The sequence below is a fragment of the Capsicum annuum genome, chromosome 4 (genome assembly GCF_002878395.1).
Source record: "Capsicum annuum cultivar UCD-10X-F1 chromosome 4, UCD10Xv1.1, whole genome shotgun sequence".
NCBI lineage: Eukaryota > Viridiplantae > Streptophyta > Magnoliopsida > Solanales > Solanaceae > Capsicum > Capsicum annuum.
In genome coordinates this window covers 228258763-228283477 of record NC_061114.1, presented here as the reverse complement: position 1 = coordinate 228283477, position 24715 = coordinate 228258763, and the positions used below count along the sequence as shown (strand labels likewise).

The window sequence follows — 24715 nt, the reverse complement described above, 5'->3', positions numbered from 1 at the left end:
GTTACTTGGCAAGGTAATGAGTCTTGAAATAAAATTATCCCTACAAAATTGAGTATAAAACTACGTATAATAATAGATTTTTATGATCTGATCTTTTTTGTATCTCACTTAAAGTGAAAGTTTTTTAGAGACAAATTTCAAATTTAGAGATTTTGAAACAGTGTCATGTGTTGTTTAATCATTTCTCTTTAATGCTTTTTTCAATATATCTCTCACGTCTCTTCATCGAAGCATTCATGCATTTTTTCTTTATATGTCCGAACCATTTTAATCACACTTCTCATATCGGAATCTTTATCAAAGTCACTCTTATCCTTTTTTGAATAACTTCAGTTATAATCTTATTCTTTTATTACGTCTATATATCCATTGCAACATATTTATTATATTTTCTGAATAGAGTTCTTTAATGTTGATATTTTGGCTCATACAATATAATTGATTTAATTAGCACCACAACTATAGAACTTGGCTTTAAATTATGATGGCTTTTCCTTATAATAAAAGATTTTGAATGGGAACCTCTATTTCACCCATCGTATATTGATATAATATACGATATTGTTATTATTTTTTCTGTTTTCTCATATAATAGAATTAAAATACTTAAAACTTACTTTCACGTAATAAATTACATATTGCAGCAAAAAATGACATCAATAGTGCAAGAAATTGCTAATAATATTTTTGCAATGAAGTTACTAATTGAAAATATTTACAATAGTAAATTAGATGACAAAAAAATTATATTAAAAATATATTATTGAATCTGATTTGATCAAATAGCCTCCGTAATTGAAATTAATATAAAAAAATCTTAATATATATTGAACGAATAATCTCTATCTAAACAAGACTTGTAAATGTTACATTATAAATATTAGTGTGTTCTTATGGAAAAAAACAATCTTCAATAGTTGTGCACCAATCTCTTCTGCTATAGATTCTTTTCCTTACAATCAAGTGACATTTTGTTCCTGCATTAACATATAACAAAAACTTATCGCAAAAGAACAAAAAAAAAATATGTATATATGAAAGTTAGTGGATCAAGATCTAGATGGATCCCTATCTGTATCTATATGTACGAAGATACCTATCTATATGAAGAGAAATATATCTACGAATCGATCTAAGCTATTCTCTATCCGAATAGATATGTATCTATCAATGATAACGCCGAATGATAAATGCTACTAGCTAGCCATGAAATTAAAATTAAATATGTATTTATTGAATCAGGGAACATACAATCCACACACACAAAATAATAATAATAATAATAATAATAATAATAATAATAATAATAATAATAATAACAATAATAATAATAATATGTTTTTCAACTCCATAAATAATGATCAATATCTATTAAATGAAATAAATTGTTTGTGATTTTCTTAGATATGTCATAGTGCCAAAAACTTTAAATTCTCAAATTTGCATAATAATTGCAGCAATTCCACCAGGTACTCCTGCGACTCATCAAAATGACAGTTAGCTTATCAACGTAGCATTGTTATGATACCAGAAAAATTATTATTTTTTTGTATCTTTTTTTTTTTTATTTGTTTTGATGTTCTCTTCAAAAGAAAGTTTTTTTGAATTAAAAATTCAATTTAAAAAAAAAAAAGTTTTCTCTTGAATAAACATCAAAACAAGTAAAAAAAATCCAAAAAATAATTATATTTTTTTGATAACTTAACAGTGTTTATAAAGCAAAATGTATCTTGAGAATCCAAGAAGAACCATGTGGAAAAGCTCCCATTATTATACAAAAAATTCGAAAACTCAAAATGAAACAAGGTAAATATTTTATATTTCTGAATGAAGAATAACCTTAACAAGAATGGGTATTAATACTAGTTTGGAAGGACCAAAAAATTTGAAGTATTTTTTAAAGATTATTTTTGTAATCTGATAATGAAGTTAAACTTTTTTGAATTGGAATTTTGTAATTATAATTTGGACAACCAAGAATAAAAGACAATTTAAAATTAAGGTAATACATAAATAACCTCCCAAAATTGATTTTTTTTTAAATATGGTTTTAACTTTTGGAGTAGAAGAAAATTTTGGATTCTAAAAAAAGGCTAATTCATAAATAACCAGTCAAACTTGAGAACAAAATTGAAATTTTGTAATATGATTTGGATACTTTGGAGTGTAAGGCAATTTAAAATTTAAATTTCTAAAAAGGGAAATACATAAATAACCTCTCAAAAATTGAGATTGTGTTAATATGATTTTCAGCTGGGAGTAGAAGTCAATTTCAAATTTTCAAAAAAGGTAAACACATAATTCATAAATTACCAGTCAAATTTGCTAGCAAGATTAAAATTTTGTAATATAATTTGGATAGTTAGGAATAGAAGACAATTTAAAATTTAAATTTTTTTTTAAAAAAAGGGTAATAAAATTTCAAAACTGAAATTTTGTAAGTATGATTTTGACTCTCAGGAATAGAATAAAATTTCAAATTTTGAAAATACATAAATAACCTGTGAAACTTGTGAGCAAAATTTTGTAATATAAATTTGGATAGTTAGGAGTAGAAGACAGTTTAAAATTTAGAATTTTTAAAAAGGGTAATACATAAATAACCTCCCCAAAATTGAAATTTTGTAATATGATTTTGACTCTCAGGAGTAGAATATAATTTTAAATTTTGAAAAAAGACTCAATAAATAAATAAATAATATGTCAAACTTGCGAGCAAAATTGACATTTTATAATATAATGTGGACACTTTAATTTGGAGTAGAAGGCGATTTAAAATTTTAAAAAAGATTTAATACGTAAATAATTCCTCACACTGTGAGTAAAGCTTAGTTACACACTCAAACTACAATTTATTTCAATTAAGCAACTGAATACGTGATAAAGTATTTTTATCGAACACTTGGATCAAATTTTCAAAATTCGTTTATGTATTATGTTAAAATCTGTCATCTCCTTTATGTATACATATCATCCTCCATTGAAACATGTCTAAAGTTATACGACTTGTTGAAATTAATTCATATATTAAAGAATAACTAGTTATTGCTATTGTTGATTTATAGAATTGAAAGCCTTTGCAAAAGTATGTATATTTGAAAGTTAGTAGTAAGAGGCTGTAACCACAATCATTTTTTATAATAATTTATTAATTAATGTATGGCCTTATGATATTTCAATACTTATTTATAAATTATAATTTGCTCATTTTTTAAAGAGTATAAGAATTAAAAAGTGTTAATTGTTTCCACAAATCTTGGGGGTTCTCATTTGTGTAAAAATACCCAACTTTTAAAATTTAATTACATATCCAAATAAAATTCCTACTTCAAATAAACATGAGTAGAAATCATGGCCTAACAGTCCATAAGTTATATATGTGAAGAAGTTGTAGCTTTTTTTGATCTTAGTATATAGTGAAGGAGTTCTACATATATATATATATATATATATGTGAGGATTCCTAGTATATAAGTAAAAAATAGACAGTTAGAGTCGTTTGGTAGAGTATATTGTCAAAAATAATGTATGTATTAATTAATATTTATTATGAATACCTTGTCTGGTATAATTTTTAGTCAATGTTATACACTCTATTGTGTATTAAGGTGTGTATTACTAATACCACCCATATTTTATGTATTAGTAATGCAAAGTCTTTAATACATGCATTGACTTATTAAATGACTTTAATACCCCTCAATTTTCCTCTTAAAACATTTCACCATTCCTTTTCCCACCATTTTAATTTGCAATAGTGAATCTTTTCAAAACATTTCGCAATTTTTTTCCCACCATTTTAATCTACAACAATGAATAATTAATTTAAATAATTATAACATATTTTTGCTTTGCTTCGAAGGTATTTAAAAAGATTAAAAAAAATTGAAATTATTTCTTAATTTTACGTCTTATATTTAATTTTTGTTTTGACTATGTTAATCCGTTGGCATAATATTTCATGCGCAAAGACGAAGGTTTTTGCAATTAATTCGAAACCTCTATATACTAGTTCAACAATACTAATAATATTTGAGATGGCAAAAAAATTTTGTTGCAAAAAAATGTACAAAATCAAAGAAGGGCATTTTTATAAATAAATATTTCTTTTATAGAAATTATGTAAGATGAATTATTTCTTATACATCAAACCAAACAATGTATAAGAAATAATACAAGCATTACTAATACACTATATTTTGCATTGATCTTATACACTCTACGAAACGACCCCTTACACTCCCGCCATGCACAGGATCCAGAGAAGGATCGAGCAATATAGAGATCGTAAGCAGCCTTACCTTGCTTTGCGAGAGGCATAACAACTTGGTAAGACAAACAAGATGCAGCTGAAAACAACTCAAATATGTGGAAGGGCGAAGTTTAATAATGCTAAAGATGTTTTCTTACATAGTTCACACTCATAAATTACAACAACTAATATAACAGAAACCCCTAATAAATCATCTGCTTAAGATGTTCAACAACAACATTAATCATCATGATGTTCCATGCAACTAGTGATCAATCACTGTGAACTCATAGATCACCACCTGTTTTGAGCTAGCTCAGTTTGGATATTCTGATGTTGAGCCATTTATGCCTTGCAGTCCGGCAGAGTTCAATAGCTGCATTCCTTCCTCACCCATCTGTTGAACTTCAGTGGGCGATAAGATTCTGATGCATCGAACACATCCAACAAATTCCCTGCAAGAACATTCCAAAGATCTTAGTTGAACATACCGAGTTTGTTACTGATCTAAACTGAAAAATGCATAGTATGAGCTTCATATTCCACCCCGAATATGTGAGATTTTGTCGAAGAGAACTTACTCCCAAGGATCATCACCAACGAGAAGGACATCATTCTCGAAATCCACATAGACCAACTTCCAGCCCGAGCCTCTGGAGTCATTCAGTAGCCCCTCAAGTCCGAACATTCTTTCAATTTCAGCGCGCAGTTCATCATAAGTTCTAAAGCCAGAGACATCAATTGATCTTCCCACAGATCCAGCCTTTTGAATCTGTACAGCAGTAAATCCAGTCAGATTACATAAGCAACAGTGGCCATCACATTAATAACAGAACACTAAAACAATAAAGTGACCATTTCATGACAAAGAAACGGATGTATAATATGACGAAACTAATAAGCTAATAACAATCACATATGCAAGGACATGTAATGAAAATGCTAAAGAACGCTCAGATGGAAATGGCGAAATAAGCTGAAGAGAAAAAGAAATATAAGTCTAAAGTAAAACAGTTAACATAAGCATAATATCTATCCAAGTCTTTGCTGGTAAGATTGATATCGCATAGCTATAATTTTAATGCAAAGGCGTGCCTAGTAATCATGACATATAGACTGCTTACCTTTGTATATGTCCTCACACGTGGAGCGACTTGCTGCCATGAGTTATTCTGCAGAAGATTACATTCATCAAAGTTTACATTGCTTGATGATGCACCACCCGAGTTGTCAGCAAATTCTTGTACAGAGAAATTCTGAGAATCTGCTAGGCTAGCTGATGTAATCTGAGATTGAACATCTTGACTAGAACTGATGTTGCCTAATAGAAAATCTGAAGGATTCTGGAAATCAGTATGCTTCAAAGTGCAGAATTCATCTAACACTGTGCTCGAAACAGAATTATCAATCACGGTACTCCCGCTGTTGCTATCAAAGTTAAGACAGCTATATATATCACTTTGGTTATGGCTCTCCTCTGACAAGTCTTTAAAACCATATGAATCAGGTAGGAACTGCATGTTAGTTATGTCTAGTGGAACCGGAAGGTTTGTCTGGGAAAAGCACTTCACATCATTCAACTGATGATCCCACAAATCCTGGCCTATTGGAGCTAGTCCAGTACCAACAGTATCAGGCAAGATAAAAGAATTGTCATGTTTTGTCAAAGTGGAGGTCGACACAGGACATCTGAGCAATCCAGCAGCAGACTGCACAGAGGATGGATTCCACTCATTATTAGTCGAACAGTGGAGGATATTATTGGAACCAGCAGAATAAATTTGAGTGTTAGGGGGAATTTGTGACTCCAACTGTGCCTGGATAAGCCAAGGACTAGCTTGCAATTGAGATAAGCTGTTGTGGTTGGAAGCTGTTGCACTCGCATCAGTTGGAAGATTAGGTGTACTTGCTGGCTTTACAGTTACTTTGTCTTCAGTACACTGCTCTACAGACTCAAACTGATCTAATTTACCTGAAGAAGTACTAGTTTCTTTTACTTGCTCGGAACTTTTTCCAACAGTGTCAATTCCTACTTTTTCTGGAGGTTGAGACTTCGCTTGCATCGAAGAAATAGAGTTGACAACACCAGGTTGATTGAGGATCACTTCAGAATTTGTTTCACTTTGTGCAGGTGTAGCTTCTACAGTAGTTAGGTCAGGTTTTAGGTTTCCAGCTGCCTGTATTACATTCCGTTGCGCTTCTTGAGGTAGCACAACCTTAATGTCTTGTACTGTTGGGATACCGCATTGAAGACCAGTAACACCAGGAGGTCTTACCAGCATCTTCATCAGCTGTTCTGACCACAGGTTTGAGATTGAGGAACTTTGAAGATCCCCATATACATTTTCAGGAACACGCATGAAAGGGCGGTGCATCAAACTGTCCCACTCAGGTTGCGCCCCTATTTTAATCATAAGTTAAGCTATCAGAAAATTTGAATAAATCAAATGAGAGGAAGCACCAAGGATTGACTTACCCAAAAAGGTAGACTGGTAAGGTCGCTTGAGGCCTGCGGTCAGGGAAGGAAATATGAAGAGGCTTTCTGGTGTTTCAACTTCCCATGGACTAACTCTACTCTGTTTGTCTCCGCATCCAGGTTCATCCCACTCTACCTGTTAATAGAACAGGTCAAATTGATACAAAACCGTGAAGGGACAATTAACTCACATTTAGCAAAACACGATAATTAATTGTAATCAGTGTGAATTTTAAATCACCTGTAGACACCGCCACTTGGAACCAGGCCATCTCAGTGGATCTACGTCACTAATGCCTCCAATAGTGCCCATATATCTGAAAAAGAGGACGATAGGACTTCAAAGTCAAATGAAGTGAAGAAGAAAATTGATCATCTCATTTAGCATGAGATCGCATGAATCTGGAAGAAAACTTACCTGCGTTTACCGGATTCCTCAGTTTCAAACATCATTCCAAACCTCATACCAACTGAAAGTTGTGTGCTATAAACAGATTTTCTATATTTGGTCAAAGGAATGACAAACTCTGAAGGACATGCCCTGTAGAAAAGTAAGCTCCTAGTTATAATTATAAACAAATATATAAGCAAGATGCTGAGTAGTAGACTACAAGGGAGGGGTGCGTGGATTGAGGTTAAAAATGGAAGCTGGCATTTAGACATACCTAGGATTGTAGAATATTGTGAATGTGCTTCTATTAGCAGCAGCATGGGCAGCAGCTGCAAGTACTCCAATATGCATACTATCAGCAGACAGGACTGAAGAGGGCAATGAGGTTTGCTGACGGTTAGCTCGCCTCACTCCCAGCAATAACTGTGACTTCTCATCCCTACAGCAGTAAAATTCAAAATATGAATCAGCGGTGTGACCTAAGGGGTTTAGGATGCCATCTTAAGGTTAAGAATTTCGTAGAATCTGCTTAACATGAGCACCTATTTGTCAACATTGAAAAATTCATGCAGGTGCAACTTTCAGTACTTTGTTTTTGCAGTACCTGATAAATAGAACAGAATCACCAGCTCTAAGGCGTTTTGCTCCAACAAACATGCTCCATCCAGTTGTGAGAAGATGTCGCTTCGGCTGCCCTACACAAATAGACAAACAGGTGGAAAAAAAATTAAACTAACAGCCAAGTGAATTATGAAAAGACAAACAACAACAACACTAAAGAATGGAACTTGGTACAATCCAATTTCAGCATGCTCACCGCGGTATATGTGACGAAATGTCCAAGTATTATCGTGCAAGTCTCGTACAACAAGCTCTTGTGTTGGAGGTTGCATCGAGTAATCCTAAAAGAGCAAGTAAATACAACAAGGAAAGCCAGGGAAACTTTTTAAGTTTTTTCTTCTTCCTTTTGGCAAATGTAACTTATTCAACAAGAAATAAATCTCACCAAGGGTGGGAACAGCTTTTCTGCTGCTCTTCTAGGAACAGAGAATCCACCATGTGTGCTTGTATCACTGGCAGTCAAAGTTTTGCAAAAGAACTCAGTTGGATGCTTATTAGGCTTCAGTCCAAAATCTGGAATGGGGAAGACATCTCTCTCCTGACCAAGAACAGGTACGACGAAAGAATTTCAGCATGTTTTCATTAGTAAAAGCATCCTTCTCCTCCATCAGTACATTAGCATCTGTTTTAAATTTCAGCAGATTACAAAACTTACAGAATTCACAGGTTGGAGGCTCATTTGGGCATAGATCTCATCTGTCTCCTTATCTGCCTATAAATGACAAAACAAGTAAACAACGATACGATATCAGACCAACTGCAGCTAGTTCTATATAATATTTATAGAGCATATATACTAAAAGCACATACATGTAGGGTAACATTGTGAACTTGGCACAACAACTGAGGAGCAAGATTTGGATAATTAGGTATCTGTGAAGTTGCTGTTCTGTTTGTGGAAACAGCCACCTGTCGCAACAAGTTAAATTATCATTAGCTACTCCCAAATATGCTACTATTTCAACAACCAACAAAGCACAAGCTGCGGATGGACAGAAAAAATGACCTTCGGACAACAAAGTTCCATAAGACCTTTTTCTTGGATTTCCTAACTACACAGATAGAATTACAGGAATACTTTTTCCAGGATATGGTCATAGATGCAAATAAAGAAAGAAGTCTTAGATATTTAAACAACGAAGGGGAAATGCTTTACTAAGAAATCAACATAAAGTACTCTTAGTCATAACTACAGCTTGATTCAGATTCAAATTCAACAATTCCAGATTTACAATTTGTTTTATGATTCTCTTCAACATTCTAATAGGACAAAATAAAAGGAACTCAAAACAAAATACTTCTCCTGATATCTTTTGTTCGAACCAGCAGAGGATTAGAGAGAGTTTACTTGGACAGACAAACAAAATCACATATATATGAGTTGCATCTCAAGTAGTACATTATTTTCTTTGATTCACACGGAAAACACTACACCAAGCTGTTAAATCAATTTCTTAATATAAAGGGTTTAAAGAACTACAACTGAACAATTCCATCTTACATCGATGTTAACAGATCCAAATTCTAACAATTTTGAGTTCTTGAATTAAGGAGAGTACTCTTTCGTAATAGTGTCTATCGGAAACAGCCTTGCTACCTCTCCGGAGGTAGTGGTTATGGATTGCGTACATACTACCCTCCCCATACCCCACTAGGTGGGAATCACTGGGTATGTTGTTGTTGTACTCTTGCCTAATAGTTTAAGCAGGGAATGCACAATTTTGAAAATAAATGCCAATAAAATAAGCAGTACCTAATAAATAATAACAGGAAAAAGATCAAACCTGTTCACTGTGCCCCTGTGGGAAGTAATACACAAGGCTTCCAACCTGAGGCAATGTTACAAGTGGGCCAGCACAAGCATGCCACAGCTCAGAATTTATTAGCTTCCTCGCTCCTATATTGCATCAAGATTCAGTTTTTATTACAAGACAACAAGAAAAAAATACACAAAGATTGTCCGATTCTTCAAAAAAGAGCAATTAGTTCATAAATGTTAAAGCTAGATACATGGTCAGTTTCAAGATTCAATTTTTATTTTTTGCCTAGTCTGATCTGAGCTCATATGCTGCTCCCAAGAGCCATGAATTTCACAAAGGAGCTTCAAAATATGAAGAAGTAAACACACGAAGAAGCTATGGGAGGTTCAACATCTACTATAAACATATACATAAAACAAATTTTTAACTATGTATAAACAGTACAATTTTCCGTCGGAGGAGGTTCATGTTTATGCAATGAACAAGACAAAACCAAGAATTGACAAGGGAACTAACCAGTATGATCCTGCATTTCCTTCAATAACTTCATTTCCTCAAGTAGAGTATGTCCTCCACTGACCAAACTTCCTGGTTTGCTCTTCTCTTCAGCAGAACCCATAAAAACCTCTATGATTTCCCTCACTTCAACCCCAAAAACAAAACCAAAGAACCCATCTTTCCAAAAACCCACACACAACCCACCAACCAACAAGTCAACAATATGACATCTTCCTTAATCTAAACAACCTAAAACTAACATAACTGTCAAAGGAATGATTCTTCAAAACATAGTAAAGGACATGACAACATTTTCTTGAAGAATAAAAGACCAAAGAAAAACAAAGACTCAGAGAGAATCTAAGTTAATATACAAGAAAACAATCTAATTGGACAGAGAAAGAGCATGCCCAAATAATCCAAAACCAAAGAACAAACACCCCACACACTGCAAAAAGGACCTCTCTCTTTCTCTGCAAAATCTAAGTGGGCCTTACTATACTCTCCATCAACACCCCATCAAAACCAAAAAAAAAAAAAAATTACAAACAAAAGGGGTCAGTTTTATTTTTCCATCAAAGCACGCGGACCAAAGCATGAGGGGTCTTTAGCTATCAATTAGTACCTTTATATAAAAAAAAAAAAAAACTTTTTTTTCATCAAAAAGAAACTGACCTTTCGATGAAAGTAGTCATCATTCTGATGAAACCCCAAAAACCCTTTTCTCTCTTTTTCAAATATAATTCAAAAAAGATTCAATTTTTTTTTTTTTTTTACCTACTCTGCAAATACTGTTTCTTGAAAATAGTTACATCATTCTTGATTCCTCTATTACTCCATAAGCTAAGAAAATACAAACATCAAACACCCTTTTCTCTCTTTTTTTCAAAATATATAAACAAAATACAAAAAAGTTTCAATTTTTAGTTTTTTTCTTCTCCTCTGCAAATACTGTTTCTTGAAATTTGTGATCATTCTGATTCTTCTATTATAAGCTTAGAAAATACAAACCCAAAATACCCTTTTCTCAAAATTTATTTTCTATATATTTTTTTTTACTCTGCAAAAAAAAACTGTGTGTATGCATGCTGTTACCCAGTGAACACACTTTCTTTCTCTGTATATTTTTAGGTGATATCAGTTGCAGCTTTATGAGATAAATTTTGCAGCTAAAAATATGAAAGAAAAAAAAAAAAAAGGCCGAGAGAGGGAAAACTAAGTTAACACGAAATGTACTTAATAAACACTTTGGAAAGAAGAAAGTCAGAAATTAAATTAAAGAAAATACAGTATAGTACTTAATAAAGAAATAAGAAAACGTACATTGCTTGCTAGCTTTCACATAATACTATATGACAAGGTAGAAAATATAAATAAATAAACTGCATCGTATGCAAACGAGGAACTAATTAACTAATTCGTGCATCTTACTTGTCCTGTCCTAATACATGTGTCAAAAAATAGTAATAAATAATAAAATAAATTTATTATATTATATTTTAAATATAATAAATTAAAGTTTTAAAAAATACAATGTATTTAATTACATTGATTTTCTAGATTGAATAAATATTACTCCTATTAGACATTCATCTTTAATATAATAAATAAATAAAAAAATAAAGAGAGTAATATTATAATAATAAAAATATTATAGGGTATATTACTCTATTTTTTTCCTGTGATTTTAGTTTTCCGATTTGAATCGTAGAAGGAGCCACTAAATTAGGCATAACACTTTTGTGCAATGTTCACTACTACTACTACTATTATTATTATTATTATTATTATTATTATTATTATTATTATTATTATTATGGTCATTTGTTTCATGGCCGCACTAAGCTGATTTAATGTCGTATATCTGAAGCTACAAATATTTCAGAGAATTTTATTTTCTTGTTAAGCTTTCATATTGGTGGGAGCTATAGGTGCTATTTAATTATACATGCTTTTGGATAAATTTCCACCTCATTATAAATCATTTTTCAAAGTTATTTCCACTCAAGATTCATTTTATAAATAATAGGAGTGTTTACAGGATTCGAACATATGAAAAAAAATCTTATATTATTTTTTTTTCGAACTACTTTATTGGTCATTAAATCACACGATTGAATTCTAGTTTGGGCTTCATGTCGCGTTACAACCTCGAAATGTCTAGTGTTGGACATGATAATATTCTCTCCATCTCGAATTATCCGTCTCAATTTTTTAATTTGATTTCTTATTTTACTTGTTCTTTTTCATCAATCAAGAAGAGATAAATTCTTTTTTCATGTTTTACCCTTTGCATTAATTAATTTTTCTTCAAAGTAAAATATAAACATCATTTAATAGGGACGCTATGATAAACTAGCCATTTTATTAATTATTTTTTTAATTAATGTGTTATCTCAACTTGGAACGGTTAATTTAGAACGAAGAAAGTATAAGAAGTATGATTGAAAATATAAATTATATTTTTTTATAATAATGTAATAAGAATTTATATATTATGTAATTATTATTTAAGCTAAACAGGACAATCCAAAAAGATTATACTACTAATAATGCAAAACTTTATGTCAATTTATTTGTCAAATTTGGTTACAAAAACTAAAAAAAAAAAAAAAACAAAGAGTGGTAATGACTAATGACTGCTGAGGATGAATTTAACATCCAATTTTCTCATGTGGAAAAAAGAAGGAAAAGGGAAAGAAAATGACAAAGGAAAAAAGGGCGCATTTTAATACGTGGATTACGAGGATATATGGCCAAACCTATTCATTCCCGATCGATTTTACTTGTGACATTTTAAATTAATATATTTATTAAAAAATAATTAATATTATAATTATTTTAATTATAATATTTCTATTAAATAATACTTATATTATATTATAAAATTATTTTTAAAAAATAATAATTAATATTAAGAATAAAATAAAAAAAAGTTATATTCTATTGATATATTAAAATAATAAGTAAAACTAAAATTTTAATTATTAAATAATTAATGATAAGTAAATATAAACGGAGAAAGTGTTATTTATTCGCTCAACTTCACATGTTTGATATTTCCTTTTGGTTAAACTTATTCGTTATTGATTTATCACTCCTTTATCTTGAGCCGAGGGTCCATCGAAAACAGTCGCTCTATTTCTTCGAAGTTAGCGGTATGAACTGTGTATATTTTATTCTCCCCAAACTCCACGCTGTGGGAATACACTAAAATTTTTTTTTGTTATTGATTTATCACATACCTAAAAAATAATAACTTTAGTTTTACAAATATATATAAATTAATAAATAATTGATTGAACTTTTAAAAAAAATTAAATAAATAATCTAAATATATATTTTTAATATACTACATAAATATGGACAAGTAAAGATGAAGGAAACAAATATTTGATAATAACTTTTCTATTTGGGAATTCATTTTCCATCTCTTTTTTTTAGTTGTAAGGGGAATTTGCTTTATCCCTTGGTCTTTTATGTAGCTTGATGTTTGACTAATCCTAAACGCGTGTGGGACACGACGTCGGCGCATGTTAGCGTAGTCTTTTCAATTTATTTATTTATTTATTTATTTATTTCAATTTTCAGACTTTGGAAAGTGCTTTGAGGATTCACTAGGAAAATAGTTCTTTAGTTTTTTTAGAAAATTACAAAAATGACAAAAATGTTAGATATATGTATTTATCATTTGTTTTGATCTGACAGACTTCTCGAATTCAAACTAGCTTAAGAGTATATGTCATATAAATTTATGTTAGTACTTTATAATTAAAACTCATCACTCTTCTTTTATATTTTGAAGTAAATTCGCTTAAGTAATATCATATCGACCGATAAGTCATTCTTCTTTAACTCATCCTCGTTTTTTCATCCTTCATTTTGGTCTCACGAATAATAAATTTCTCAAGATATTAATTCCTTCACAATTTTTTCGAAAACATTAACCGATATATCAAATCTGAGTTTTTTCCTTTTGGCAATTTAAATTCAAAGCTTCTTCCTTAACATGTTGCTATTAAGGATGTGATTCAGTAGATGGGGATGCTCTTCCCTTAATCAGAAGTCTAATATGAGTATCGGACACCAGATGAAAGACCAAAAAAACCACGTTGCTATTATTAATCTGTTTCATTGAACTATGAAAAAAAAAAAAAAAAGAGTAGGTGTACGATCTATTTACATAAATTTCATGAGTTAGGTCTAATAGAATTAAGGATAAACTCCCGTACCCATATTAGTATGTTTCAAGTTAATCATTCTTCTTTGTTTTTCATGACCTTAATTAGCCAACAAAAATATGTTCAATTATCTAACTTTTTTTTTCTTAAGATGCTTAGTGGTGACCTACTTGCTCTCATTGGATACTTAACTATCATTAGCATTTTAACTTAAATGGGAAAAATATTCAAAGGGAAAGTAACATGCCTAAAATAATTTTATCCTTCTCAAGTCTGAACAGATTGACTAAAATATATATTTAGGTTCCGTATAGAAAAACTTTGCCAATAATTCTTCTTTTTTTGTCAAATTGTACTTTCAACAAACCTTATAAACAGAGAAAGTAATAAACTAATTAATATCAATATATTTCAATGTTTATATTCATCGATCGAAGGGGAGCCTTAGAGTTACTGGTAAAGTTAAGATTGCGGACAGTATACCTTGTGATGGGGCTCTTCCGCGAATCCTGTACACAACTTTTTTTTTAATTTTTAATTTGATATTAATATTGAGTCGCGACTAATCACGTGATATTATATGGTCCGTAGAATGAGAAATGACCTTTTTTGTGTTGAGCGTAACGAGAGGGCCATGCCAATTACGTGACTAAATTACTCCTAATCTAAGGATAAAATTTACTCATAATGGATTTTTGTATTGACACAATGAATATATGAAGTGAGAGGCCATAACAGAAAAAAGTGAGTTGTGTCAATATCCAGGCTCGATGATCGGAAGAAGCAAAATAAAATCTAAATTTACATATGTCATGGTCGATCACTATCCATAAAAAGAATTTTTTTAAAAAAACATGTATAAAGAAGATCTCATTAATCCGAAAGACGTTGAAATTAAAAATAAGATAACATTTCTGATAGAAAATGACGATTGTTTCAGAAAAAATAAACTTATATAAATGCTTCTTATTTTATTTTTTTAAGGAAAAAGGTCGCGATTGCTTGCTCACTAATGATTATTATTTTTATTATTTAATCATATATATTTTTGAGTTAATTTTTACAATAACCATGATAGATAAAGTAGTATATAATTTAATGTAAATATTTTTTTGGTAAGTTGCACAAAAAAAATATTGTTAGGGCAATATAATCAAAAGGGAAAAAAATAGAGAAGCTTAAAAACTGAGGCACCGAAGAATGAGAAATTACTAAAACGTATTCACATGGCTGACCTCTTTGTGTGTGTGCATGTTTTTAGCGCCACTCGATATTCGATATTCAATATTTTTAATATTATATTAAATTCAGACTAAATTTAAATTATTCATAATAAAAAATTTATTTGTGTAGATTGCACTCTTAATAATTTTTTTTTTCCAGAGATTTTAGTTCGAAATTTTTAATGAACGATGAAGAAATTCAACTGTTCCATTACAATTCATGTTGGTGCATATATTTAGTTCTCCATCTCAAAACTAGAGGATCATCGGTCTTGACGTAACAATATAAACAACTATGCGATATAGTTTCAATCAAAATAAAATTTACGAAAATAATAGCATTTGGTTGGTTTTTATCATTTATATGGTTATAAAAGTTTTTATTAACGATAAATTAAAAAACATAGAGTTATTTATTTTTAGAACAGAGTAAAAACAGAACTAAAGTACTATTTATTTCTAGTTACGTACGTATTGATAGTGAGAGAAGCCATGTTTGCATGGTTTCGTACCGTGACATATACTAATACCAACTTTAATTGGTAGCTATTTCTAATTCGTCATAAAGCTCCCAGCTTCTCATCTACTTATATTTTTAATAAAAACATACAATTATATGCATGTACAATTACATATGCATTAATGTAATAATAATATGCAAGACAAATTATTGTTAGTATGTATATGACTTTTACGATGATTTAAAATATAAAATATTATTGCATAACATTTTATTTTAGCAATAAGAATCCATAGAAGACCTAGTAACTGTTCACAAGGACAAATTAAAGATACATCGCCATATTATTTCTTCTCTATAATTGGGACATAAATTATGGCTACTCCGAGTACTAATATCAAATATTACCTACCTACTAATATTTATTTTCTATTTAAAATTAAACTGAAATTATAATATAAGTAGTTATGAACCAATATGTTGAAACTATAATGTGTTCAATTAACAATCTTAAAGTACAATTTTGTGTCCACTAAAAATAAAACACACAAAATGAACCCGAAGAAGAGCTAAACTACAGTAAAAAGTATATTAACAAACTCTAATTAGAGAGTTAAGTTAATGTGAATTGAAAGAACTTAACGTCATTAATTTATTTAGACATGTAGTGCATCAAAATTAAATAACTAACTGAATTTTTTTTTGGATATTAATTTAGGTAAATTTGAAGTTGAAGCTGAATCCCAGACCAACTTTTCTATCTTCAAAAAATAGAAATAAAATTTGCTTACATGTCACTCTCTCTAAATTAACCCCTCGGAAAGATTGAAGAGAACATTTATGCTAAATTATCTTTTCTTTACACATTTAAATTATCTCAATATCGACTTCGTCATCTTATCATCACAAAATTTATTTTTATGTTATTCCAAATAATGTTATTTCTGATCCTAACTTTCTTAGTATGCTTACATATTTATGATTTATCTCAATGTTTTCATTACGTTATCTTATGAGCATGTTACTCCTTCTATCCAATAATAAATATATACATGTACTATCAATTTGACACGCATGTTAAGTAATAAATAGTAGAAAATAATTTTATTACAGTATTACTTTTTGAATAAAATTAATTTAATATTTTTTTTAAAATTAATTAATAGTAATAATTATAATTAAGAATTAAAGATAAAATAGATGAATATTTTTCAAATTAAATAAATATTATTGAACCTAATTTTTATATACTATAATAAATAAGTATAGTTGAAAGGAGGAAGTTGTTTGTAAAAAATGGTAAAAACTTACATGCACTCGGTATATATATTAAATTAATGTCTTTATCATGATTAAGTGATTAAATTAAGCAAAAATATTTATTAATTTCATAATTAACTAACATGAAATCTAAATTCAAACAAATGTCATGTATATATTGGTGTGATATATACACCGAGTAGGGGCAGATCTAGGATTTTCAATAAGGAGATTCAGTAGTACTATACGGACTAGTCAAAGAGGGTTCAACCTCTATTATTTATATATAAAAAAAAAATTTACTATATAAAAATAATATAATTTTCCGACGAAGGAGGTTCGGAAGAACCTCTAAAATATCCGTACATCCGCCACTAAAAAATTATGTTATGCAATGTTTAAGTAATATAGAGGCAAGATTAGAGATTGTAGCATAGTTAAGGAACATGAAGAAGAAAGACACTAATCCCGTTAAGAGGCACGTGAATATATGCATGACGGACCACGAATTATCATGCACGCATGCATTCTAACTAAATCACGGCCGTCCAAAATGGACTTCATTGGGATCCGGCCCCATTTAGCACGCCCAAATTCGATACTCTCAGTAGGGCCCATTAAGCTCAGCTTTCTATGGTCCTTTGGAACTTAAACTCGCCGCATTCCTCTGTACTAAATTTTATTCCCTTTCCTATTTTTCATTGGGTTTCACATTCACAGTTCGATATATATGCGTTGGAATTCGACTAACTCTGAATTCGTTTAAGAAAATTTCATATTGGAAGGAATGAAATACTTCCTAATAAATGTAACTCCATAATCAAGTGAATTCAGATTCAAAAATTTTGATTAATGATAAAAGAGTGCTTATTACTTTACCGCAATTCAAAGGTGAAGTTAACATACAATTAAGGATTTCTTTCGAATCCTCTTTCATGAAAAATTACGTTATTTATATATGATTAAAACTATTTTTATATTGATACTTGTGATATTTTGGCATAAGATGCTATGTTGAAGCTCCTTAATTTGTGTGTATATTTTTGAACCCCTAAATAAAAATTACGGTTATATTAGTGCCGCAGCCTAGTGGGTATTCCCTTTTACTGTTTATACTTTCTATACATCTGTGTTTCCCCTAAGCCGTTGATTGGTGTCCACGTGTCAATAATCTGACTCGTGAAAAATACTTGTGGGTCCCGGAGAACGTTACCTTCATGGATTTAGGCGGTGGATCGATGACGCATTTTGATTTTCTATTAAGTCATGTTTGAGTCAGTTGAAGCAGAAATATTAATTGAGATTAACTTATATCGATCGCGACTTATTATATCAGAGAAAGATTAAGTATGATTCTGCATCTGATCATAATGAGAATTTGGATTTGTTATAAGGTTTAAGCAATCTTCTTTTCTTATTATGAATTATTTTATAATATATGATATGAGGCAGTTGAGTCGTACATAAAGTTGTAAATATACTCCTCGTTCTAAAATGTCACGCTCTGAATATGGGCATGAGTTATTTAAAATTATGTTATATTTAAATATAATAATAATGTTATTTATTAAATAAACACGAGACTGGCAAATCTAACCTTGTTTTGCTTAATCAAATGGCTAACTAATTTTCTTGTATGAATTTGCAAATGATTTTTTAAATTTCTAATCATAGAATTGTTTGACAAAATAATTAATATATACACATTTTAAAATTAATAATATTCAATATTGTCTGTTTTACCCTTTTCGTATCAATGTAAATCTACAGCATTGAAAAGAGTTTTAAGAGTATAATTTCGTAGTAAAAAAAGTTACAATTCGAATTGCAATTATGTCCACCTCACCTTTCTATATTAACTGTGTGAAAGGAAAAAAAAAATGAAATAGTAGGTATATAATCAATCGCATTATTATACTATATTTGACAATTTTTTTTTCCCCACAAGTTTAAGCACCAACTAGACATTTGTCACTAGGAAATATTTAATTACCTACAAATTTTCTATCCGAACACTCGATCTTCATATCCTTCCTATCAAATTCATGTCTTTGGTTAGCAGCAAGTTTAGCGTATCATGTCTAATCATCTTTTACAATTTTTCTTCGATCTACCTCAATCCCCTGTCAGATACGTCATGATCAGTCTCTCACATTTTTTCATTGGAACAGCTGTGTATATGCTCTTCTCGTGTTTGAATTGTTTCTATCTCGTTTTTCTTATGTTATCCACCATGAAACCACTTTCACCCTTATCTCGAATATCTTGGTTTCTAATCTTTTATCTTTCCTTGGATCATGTGACCAAAAAATTGCCAATATTTGACTACACCATAATGAATGTATCTTAATTTAATAATTCAACCATAAAGGGTAAATAAAATAAAAATAGAAATATAGTACAAGCTGCCAAAACCAAAAGTGAAGTACCACTAATTAAGATAATAATGGTGCTGTTAAAGAAGTAATGCTATAATTGACCACAATAATTTTATCCTTAGTCTTATTGCACCAAACATTGAGGCTAATTTAGCATGCTCAATTATTGAATCTTTTAAAATTATTATGGGCCAAAAACTCCAGCAGAAAAAGGACTAAAAAAGACAAATTTTCTCCTAGAAAAAAGAAAACATTTTTTTTATTAAAAAAAAAAATGAAACTCAATTACCTAGTCAAATTGTCTCAGACAATAGGACATTTTTTTCCAAATAACAAACAAAATTTCCACCGAAAGTAGTAAAACTAATCCACTCATCGGCCAAATAAATAAATCCCCATTAAAATAGGAAAATCTCTTCAATTAGAGGATCTTGACATAGAAAATATTTATCCGCACCTGATATTTATGATAAAATAAATTACTTATAAAAGAGATTAAAGTAAAATATGTATTACTTATCCACAATAGAGTAATAAATATGTACAAATAATGCGTACATATTGCATTGTGCAAATTTTCGATGGAGATAACTTTTAATTCAATAGCATATAAAAGACATGGTTTACTCAATTTCTCAGCAAACCCTATTTAATTTACTTGATTTTGTTTTGTTAATTTCACATTGACTATTCGATATTTATATTGTGATCCTAATTAATTTGAATTCACATCGTTTAGACCCAAATGTGAGCACTTTCGATCCGATTTTTTTCCCTAACCTTGACCTATTGCTACATGATAGTAGAGCAGCTTATTAAAGACATATCTTACAATAAATTTCATCAAAAAAATTATCGTAGCGATTGACAGTAAAAAGAAATCTACATCGAGTTTGTTGTTATGTAGCTGATCAATCTCCCTATACGCACGTATGGGAGACTAATTAGGTTCAAATGTCAATAGAGACTGAAGTTGACAAATATTTCATATCGATGAAGTTATTCGATACGTATTTTAGGAGAAAATTACGATTAACTAATAAAATAATTGTGATCATGTATATAAACTTACTCGAACACCATCGTTACAAACTTAAATTTTAATTTTACCCATTCACGATCTCATGTACTCCATTTGATCTATGTTTTTGTCTATTAAATTACATACTATACAATATTCTCATCAAAATATAGAAATTATATTTCAACCATCACTATGATTGGAAGAGATGGAACCCCACAATGTTATTAGTAGAAGTACATAAAGATGAAACTTTTTTTTCCACCAAAAGAAAAAAGAATAGTTATTGGAGAAAAAAAATAAAAGAAAAGAAGGAATTATAAGTAGTCCATATAGCTGGCTAAATCATAAATCAACTAATCATGTATAGTGCTCTTTTTCTTTGACCTTAGATTGCTTCTATTAAAGCAAAATCACTTTCTTAAAGTGTGAGATACGTATCAAGAAAAAAAGAAAAAAGAAAAAGTGAGTGTGGAGAGTCAATTATTACTATCTGGAAATATCTTATCCTATTTTTAATATTTAATAAAAATAAAATATATATACCTGCTTCGTTTCATTTTACTTGTCATAATTTTCTTTTTTATAATTAAACAATCGATATAAATTTTGACAACACTTTAAGATTCATTTTTCAATCATACTATTTGATATAAGAAACGTTGCAACTTATAGTAATTTTTTTGTAATTTTAAAATTAGTCATATTGACTCTCGAAAAGTAAAATACGATAGCTAATAGCTAAAAAAGAAGTGAGGGAGTATATATAATTGGTGTTGGGTCAATATTTTGATAATTTGAGACCGTTGAATGATGAAAAAGAATTGGTGATTAATTATTGCCCATCTTTTCTTGTTTTCAGAATTGATTATTATATCTCAAGGAAAAATCATCGACCTGCATTTATTTTCCATTCATAAATCTTTGTTGAATATTCATATACCATAAAAAAGTTAATGTTTTTTCGAGTTTTCTCTTTTTATTGAAAATAATAAATACTAGTAATTTTCATGCTGATGTTGTATGGTTAGCTTGTTAATCATTTGACAAGTGAAAGTTATCGGTTGATGTTGTTTCATTGGGCAACAAAATGATTTACGTTATGAATAAATTTACTCAAAACATGACTTTAATTAGCAGGATATATATGTATTATGAAAGTCGAAGATTTGGATGGAGCATTAGTATGTAGTCGAGCATTGACGATTTGTCCTAGTAATTATTAGTGCTCGCCCGCTGTATATTTTCTTTGGCTTTGTTTATTGTAATATTTAATTTGTTGCGGCTACCGTTCTTCTTTTCATTATTTTTTATATGAGTCCTTCTGAGTTGTATTTCTCTTTATTATTGATTTGAATATGCTTTACTTGAACCAAAGATCAATTAGAAACAATTACCACTCTATTTTGACAAAGTAGGTGTAAGAATATGTACATATACCACCCTTTTCGGACTCCGGTTATGAAAATTCACTCGATGATGATGTTATTGTTATGGACAAGCAAAAAATAATTTTGATACTAAAATTATTAATATGAAGCTTCGAGATAATTGTTCTCGGATCAGAGAATGAAGAATTTTATTTTAATGATCAATGGTGGGACGTTGATATATAACAGGTAAATCCACATAATATTTTGATATATGAAAAAGGACCGTACATGTACTTTGTGCAAATAAATCCACATAATATTTTGGATTAAAACAAACAATACGTACTATGAACTTGACCTACAACTTAGTGAAATACGTAATTGAAAAAAAAAAATTTAGTAAACTCATCACAAAGAATTAAATAGAGCGAGAGGAGATAGAAAAAAAAAAGGACAATTTGATACACTAAAGCTTTCACTATGTGCAGATTATTCGAAAAGGACCCAACCACTAGTGGAGATAGAGTAGGAAGGATTTGTTAAAGCATGTTATATGCACTCGATAGATTAGTCAACTAAGTGCTTCAACTTTATGTCACAGGCAAATGATTAACATCATCATTATATAAATAATAATAAGATTTCATTAAGATAATCAACATAGTGATGAAAGAAAAAAAAAGAATATAGTATATAGTAGTAGTACTACTACTCCACGTATCATCAAATAAAGTGACCAATATAGGTAGTAGTGGGACTACTTCATCCTTAATCACATGTTTTGAATTCAAATTTTGGGCCTGAAAAAAATTCTGCCGGGAGCGTCACCCTCAGAATTAACGTCGCGATTCAAATTAGCCGAGACTTCAATAAAGATATCGAATACCGGGTGAAAAATCTAAAAAAAAAAAAAAAAAAGGGGGAAAATTCCATTGGGGTGGGGGTGGGGGTGGGGGGTCCACAAGTGATGATTGAAAGTGAAAGGACTCTTTTAAGGCAAAAAAAAAATGGAATTGGGCGTGCCGCAAGGGGAACACAACTACTGTATAAAGTGTAGGCAAGTGAGGAAACATTTTCTTGTTTTTGTTCTCTGTTTTATGTTCATTTTGTCCCTCTATCAATTCTCTTTTTATTCTCTACTTATTTATGCAATCTCAACTTTGGTCATTTTCTTCTTGTGGGCCTTAAATTTTATTCCTAGATATATGCAAAGTATGTAACATTGTTGTAGTATATACTCACTCTCTAATAACTATTTTTACGGTCTAAGTTCATGATATTTATTCGACCTAATGACATATATTTATTGTAATAATCCAGCATGTCTCATAGATCCATCCATTAAACTACAATATTATCACGTTCGATAGACAAATTTGTGAGTTTTAAGGGCCGAAGTAGACAATAACCTTGAATTTAGGTCATGAAAAATATGATATCAGAGTCGAATACTTTCTCAATACAGTGGTGTGGCAAGCTTCAATGAGATTGTTTAGCCCATAAGAGGAGTGTGTGTGACGGTAATGACAGAGGGTTGTTCGATGAGGACAAGTGTCATAAAAAATATGATATCAAAGATGAATATACTCTCAATACAGTGGAGCAGCAAACTTCAATGGGCATGCTAAGTCCATAAAAGGAGTGTTTGACGCTAATGACAGAGGGTTGCTCATGAGGACAAGTATTAGAGAAAGAATGATAGACTTCTAGAGTAACAAGTTTTTAAAGAGAAAGTGCACATGATACTTTACGTGAATATCATATTGAAATAAAATTAAAAATAATTTTTTAAAAAGTTAAAAATTAAGGCGTATCATAAAATAACATAATCTATAGGTATTGTATTCAAAACTTAATATCTTCTGTTTTTGTTGTAATAGCAATAACTTTTTCATAGTTCTTTTAACAACACCCAAATCCTTGCAACTATCAATAGGCCCCAACTTGGGCAGATAATAAAGGTACAAAAATGAAAAAGGAAATTCAAAAAATGAAAGTCAATATTAAAAGTTTGCAATTTATGTTAAAAGACACTATTTTTATCAACATATATATAAATTTATCTCTTATTTTTTTGGACTGCTATTTTTTAAAGGAAAAATAACATAAATTTCAAACTTATTAGAATTATTTACACTCTCTTCCACTTCCATTATTTTGAACTGATTATATTAATTGTAATCCATCAATTTTAGTGAATCCAAAATACTGTCATTTTTCCTTGACTTATTTTTCGTTTAAAGATAAAAGTCCACCAAGTTGTAAAAATTTTATTTATAGAAAAAGGTAAGAGACAAAAAGTGAATTTGCATAAAGTATTAAAAGAAGATTTTAGTAGGCATCGAGGCGTGGTATATAGTGAGCTTGGATCTCACAAATTGTATGGGTCTCCATATAGCCCAACAAATCATAAGTACCAATTACTTAAAAAGGAAAAGGACAATATATAGCACTTTCTAAAATAAATAGCCTAAATTTGAAATTTTTTCAAAAAGTGGTCAGTCGCATATATTATTTTCGCTTTATAGCCTTTTTCCGATTTGAGTTATTTTGGCCTACGTAGTCCATATACAATACCAATACAGTCTATATACAATACTTATACAGTATTCAACTTGGGCAATTTGACACTTGTAAAAATATTTCAATCTTTTTTTTTTCTATAAATTTTTTAACTGATCAAATATTTTACTTTTTTTTTATTATTTAAAAATAATAATTAAATTATATAAAAACGATATAATTGTTTAATAGAATATGTATCTGTATAAGATATATGTATAAAAATTGTATAGTTCTATCAAATATGTATATGTATAAT

The 24715-nt window shown here is 29.9% G+C and overlaps 1 protein-coding gene across 1 annotated transcript; it reads right to left on the bottom strand.

The window, feature by feature from the left end:
* Window positions 1-4365: 4365 nt before the first annotated feature.
* Window positions 4366-11238, bottom strand: LOC107866931 (auxin response factor 5). Its single transcript, XM_047411337.1, has 14 exons — window positions 10017-11238; window positions 9525-9637; window positions 8551-8649; window positions 8396-8452; window positions 8126-8278; window positions 7937-8021; window positions 7724-7814; window positions 7394-7558; window positions 7147-7269; window positions 6970-7045; window positions 6729-6864; window positions 5377-6653; window positions 4834-5024; window positions 4366-4707 (listed from the first exon to the last, which is right to left on the bottom strand). The coding sequence occupies exons 1-14, from the start codon at window positions 10117-10119 to the stop codon at window positions 4569-4571; spliced, it is 2808 nt and encodes a 935-aa protein (XP_047267293.1). The 5' UTR covers window positions 10120-11238; the 3' UTR covers window positions 4366-4568.
* Window positions 11239-24715: the final 13477 nt, after the last annotated feature.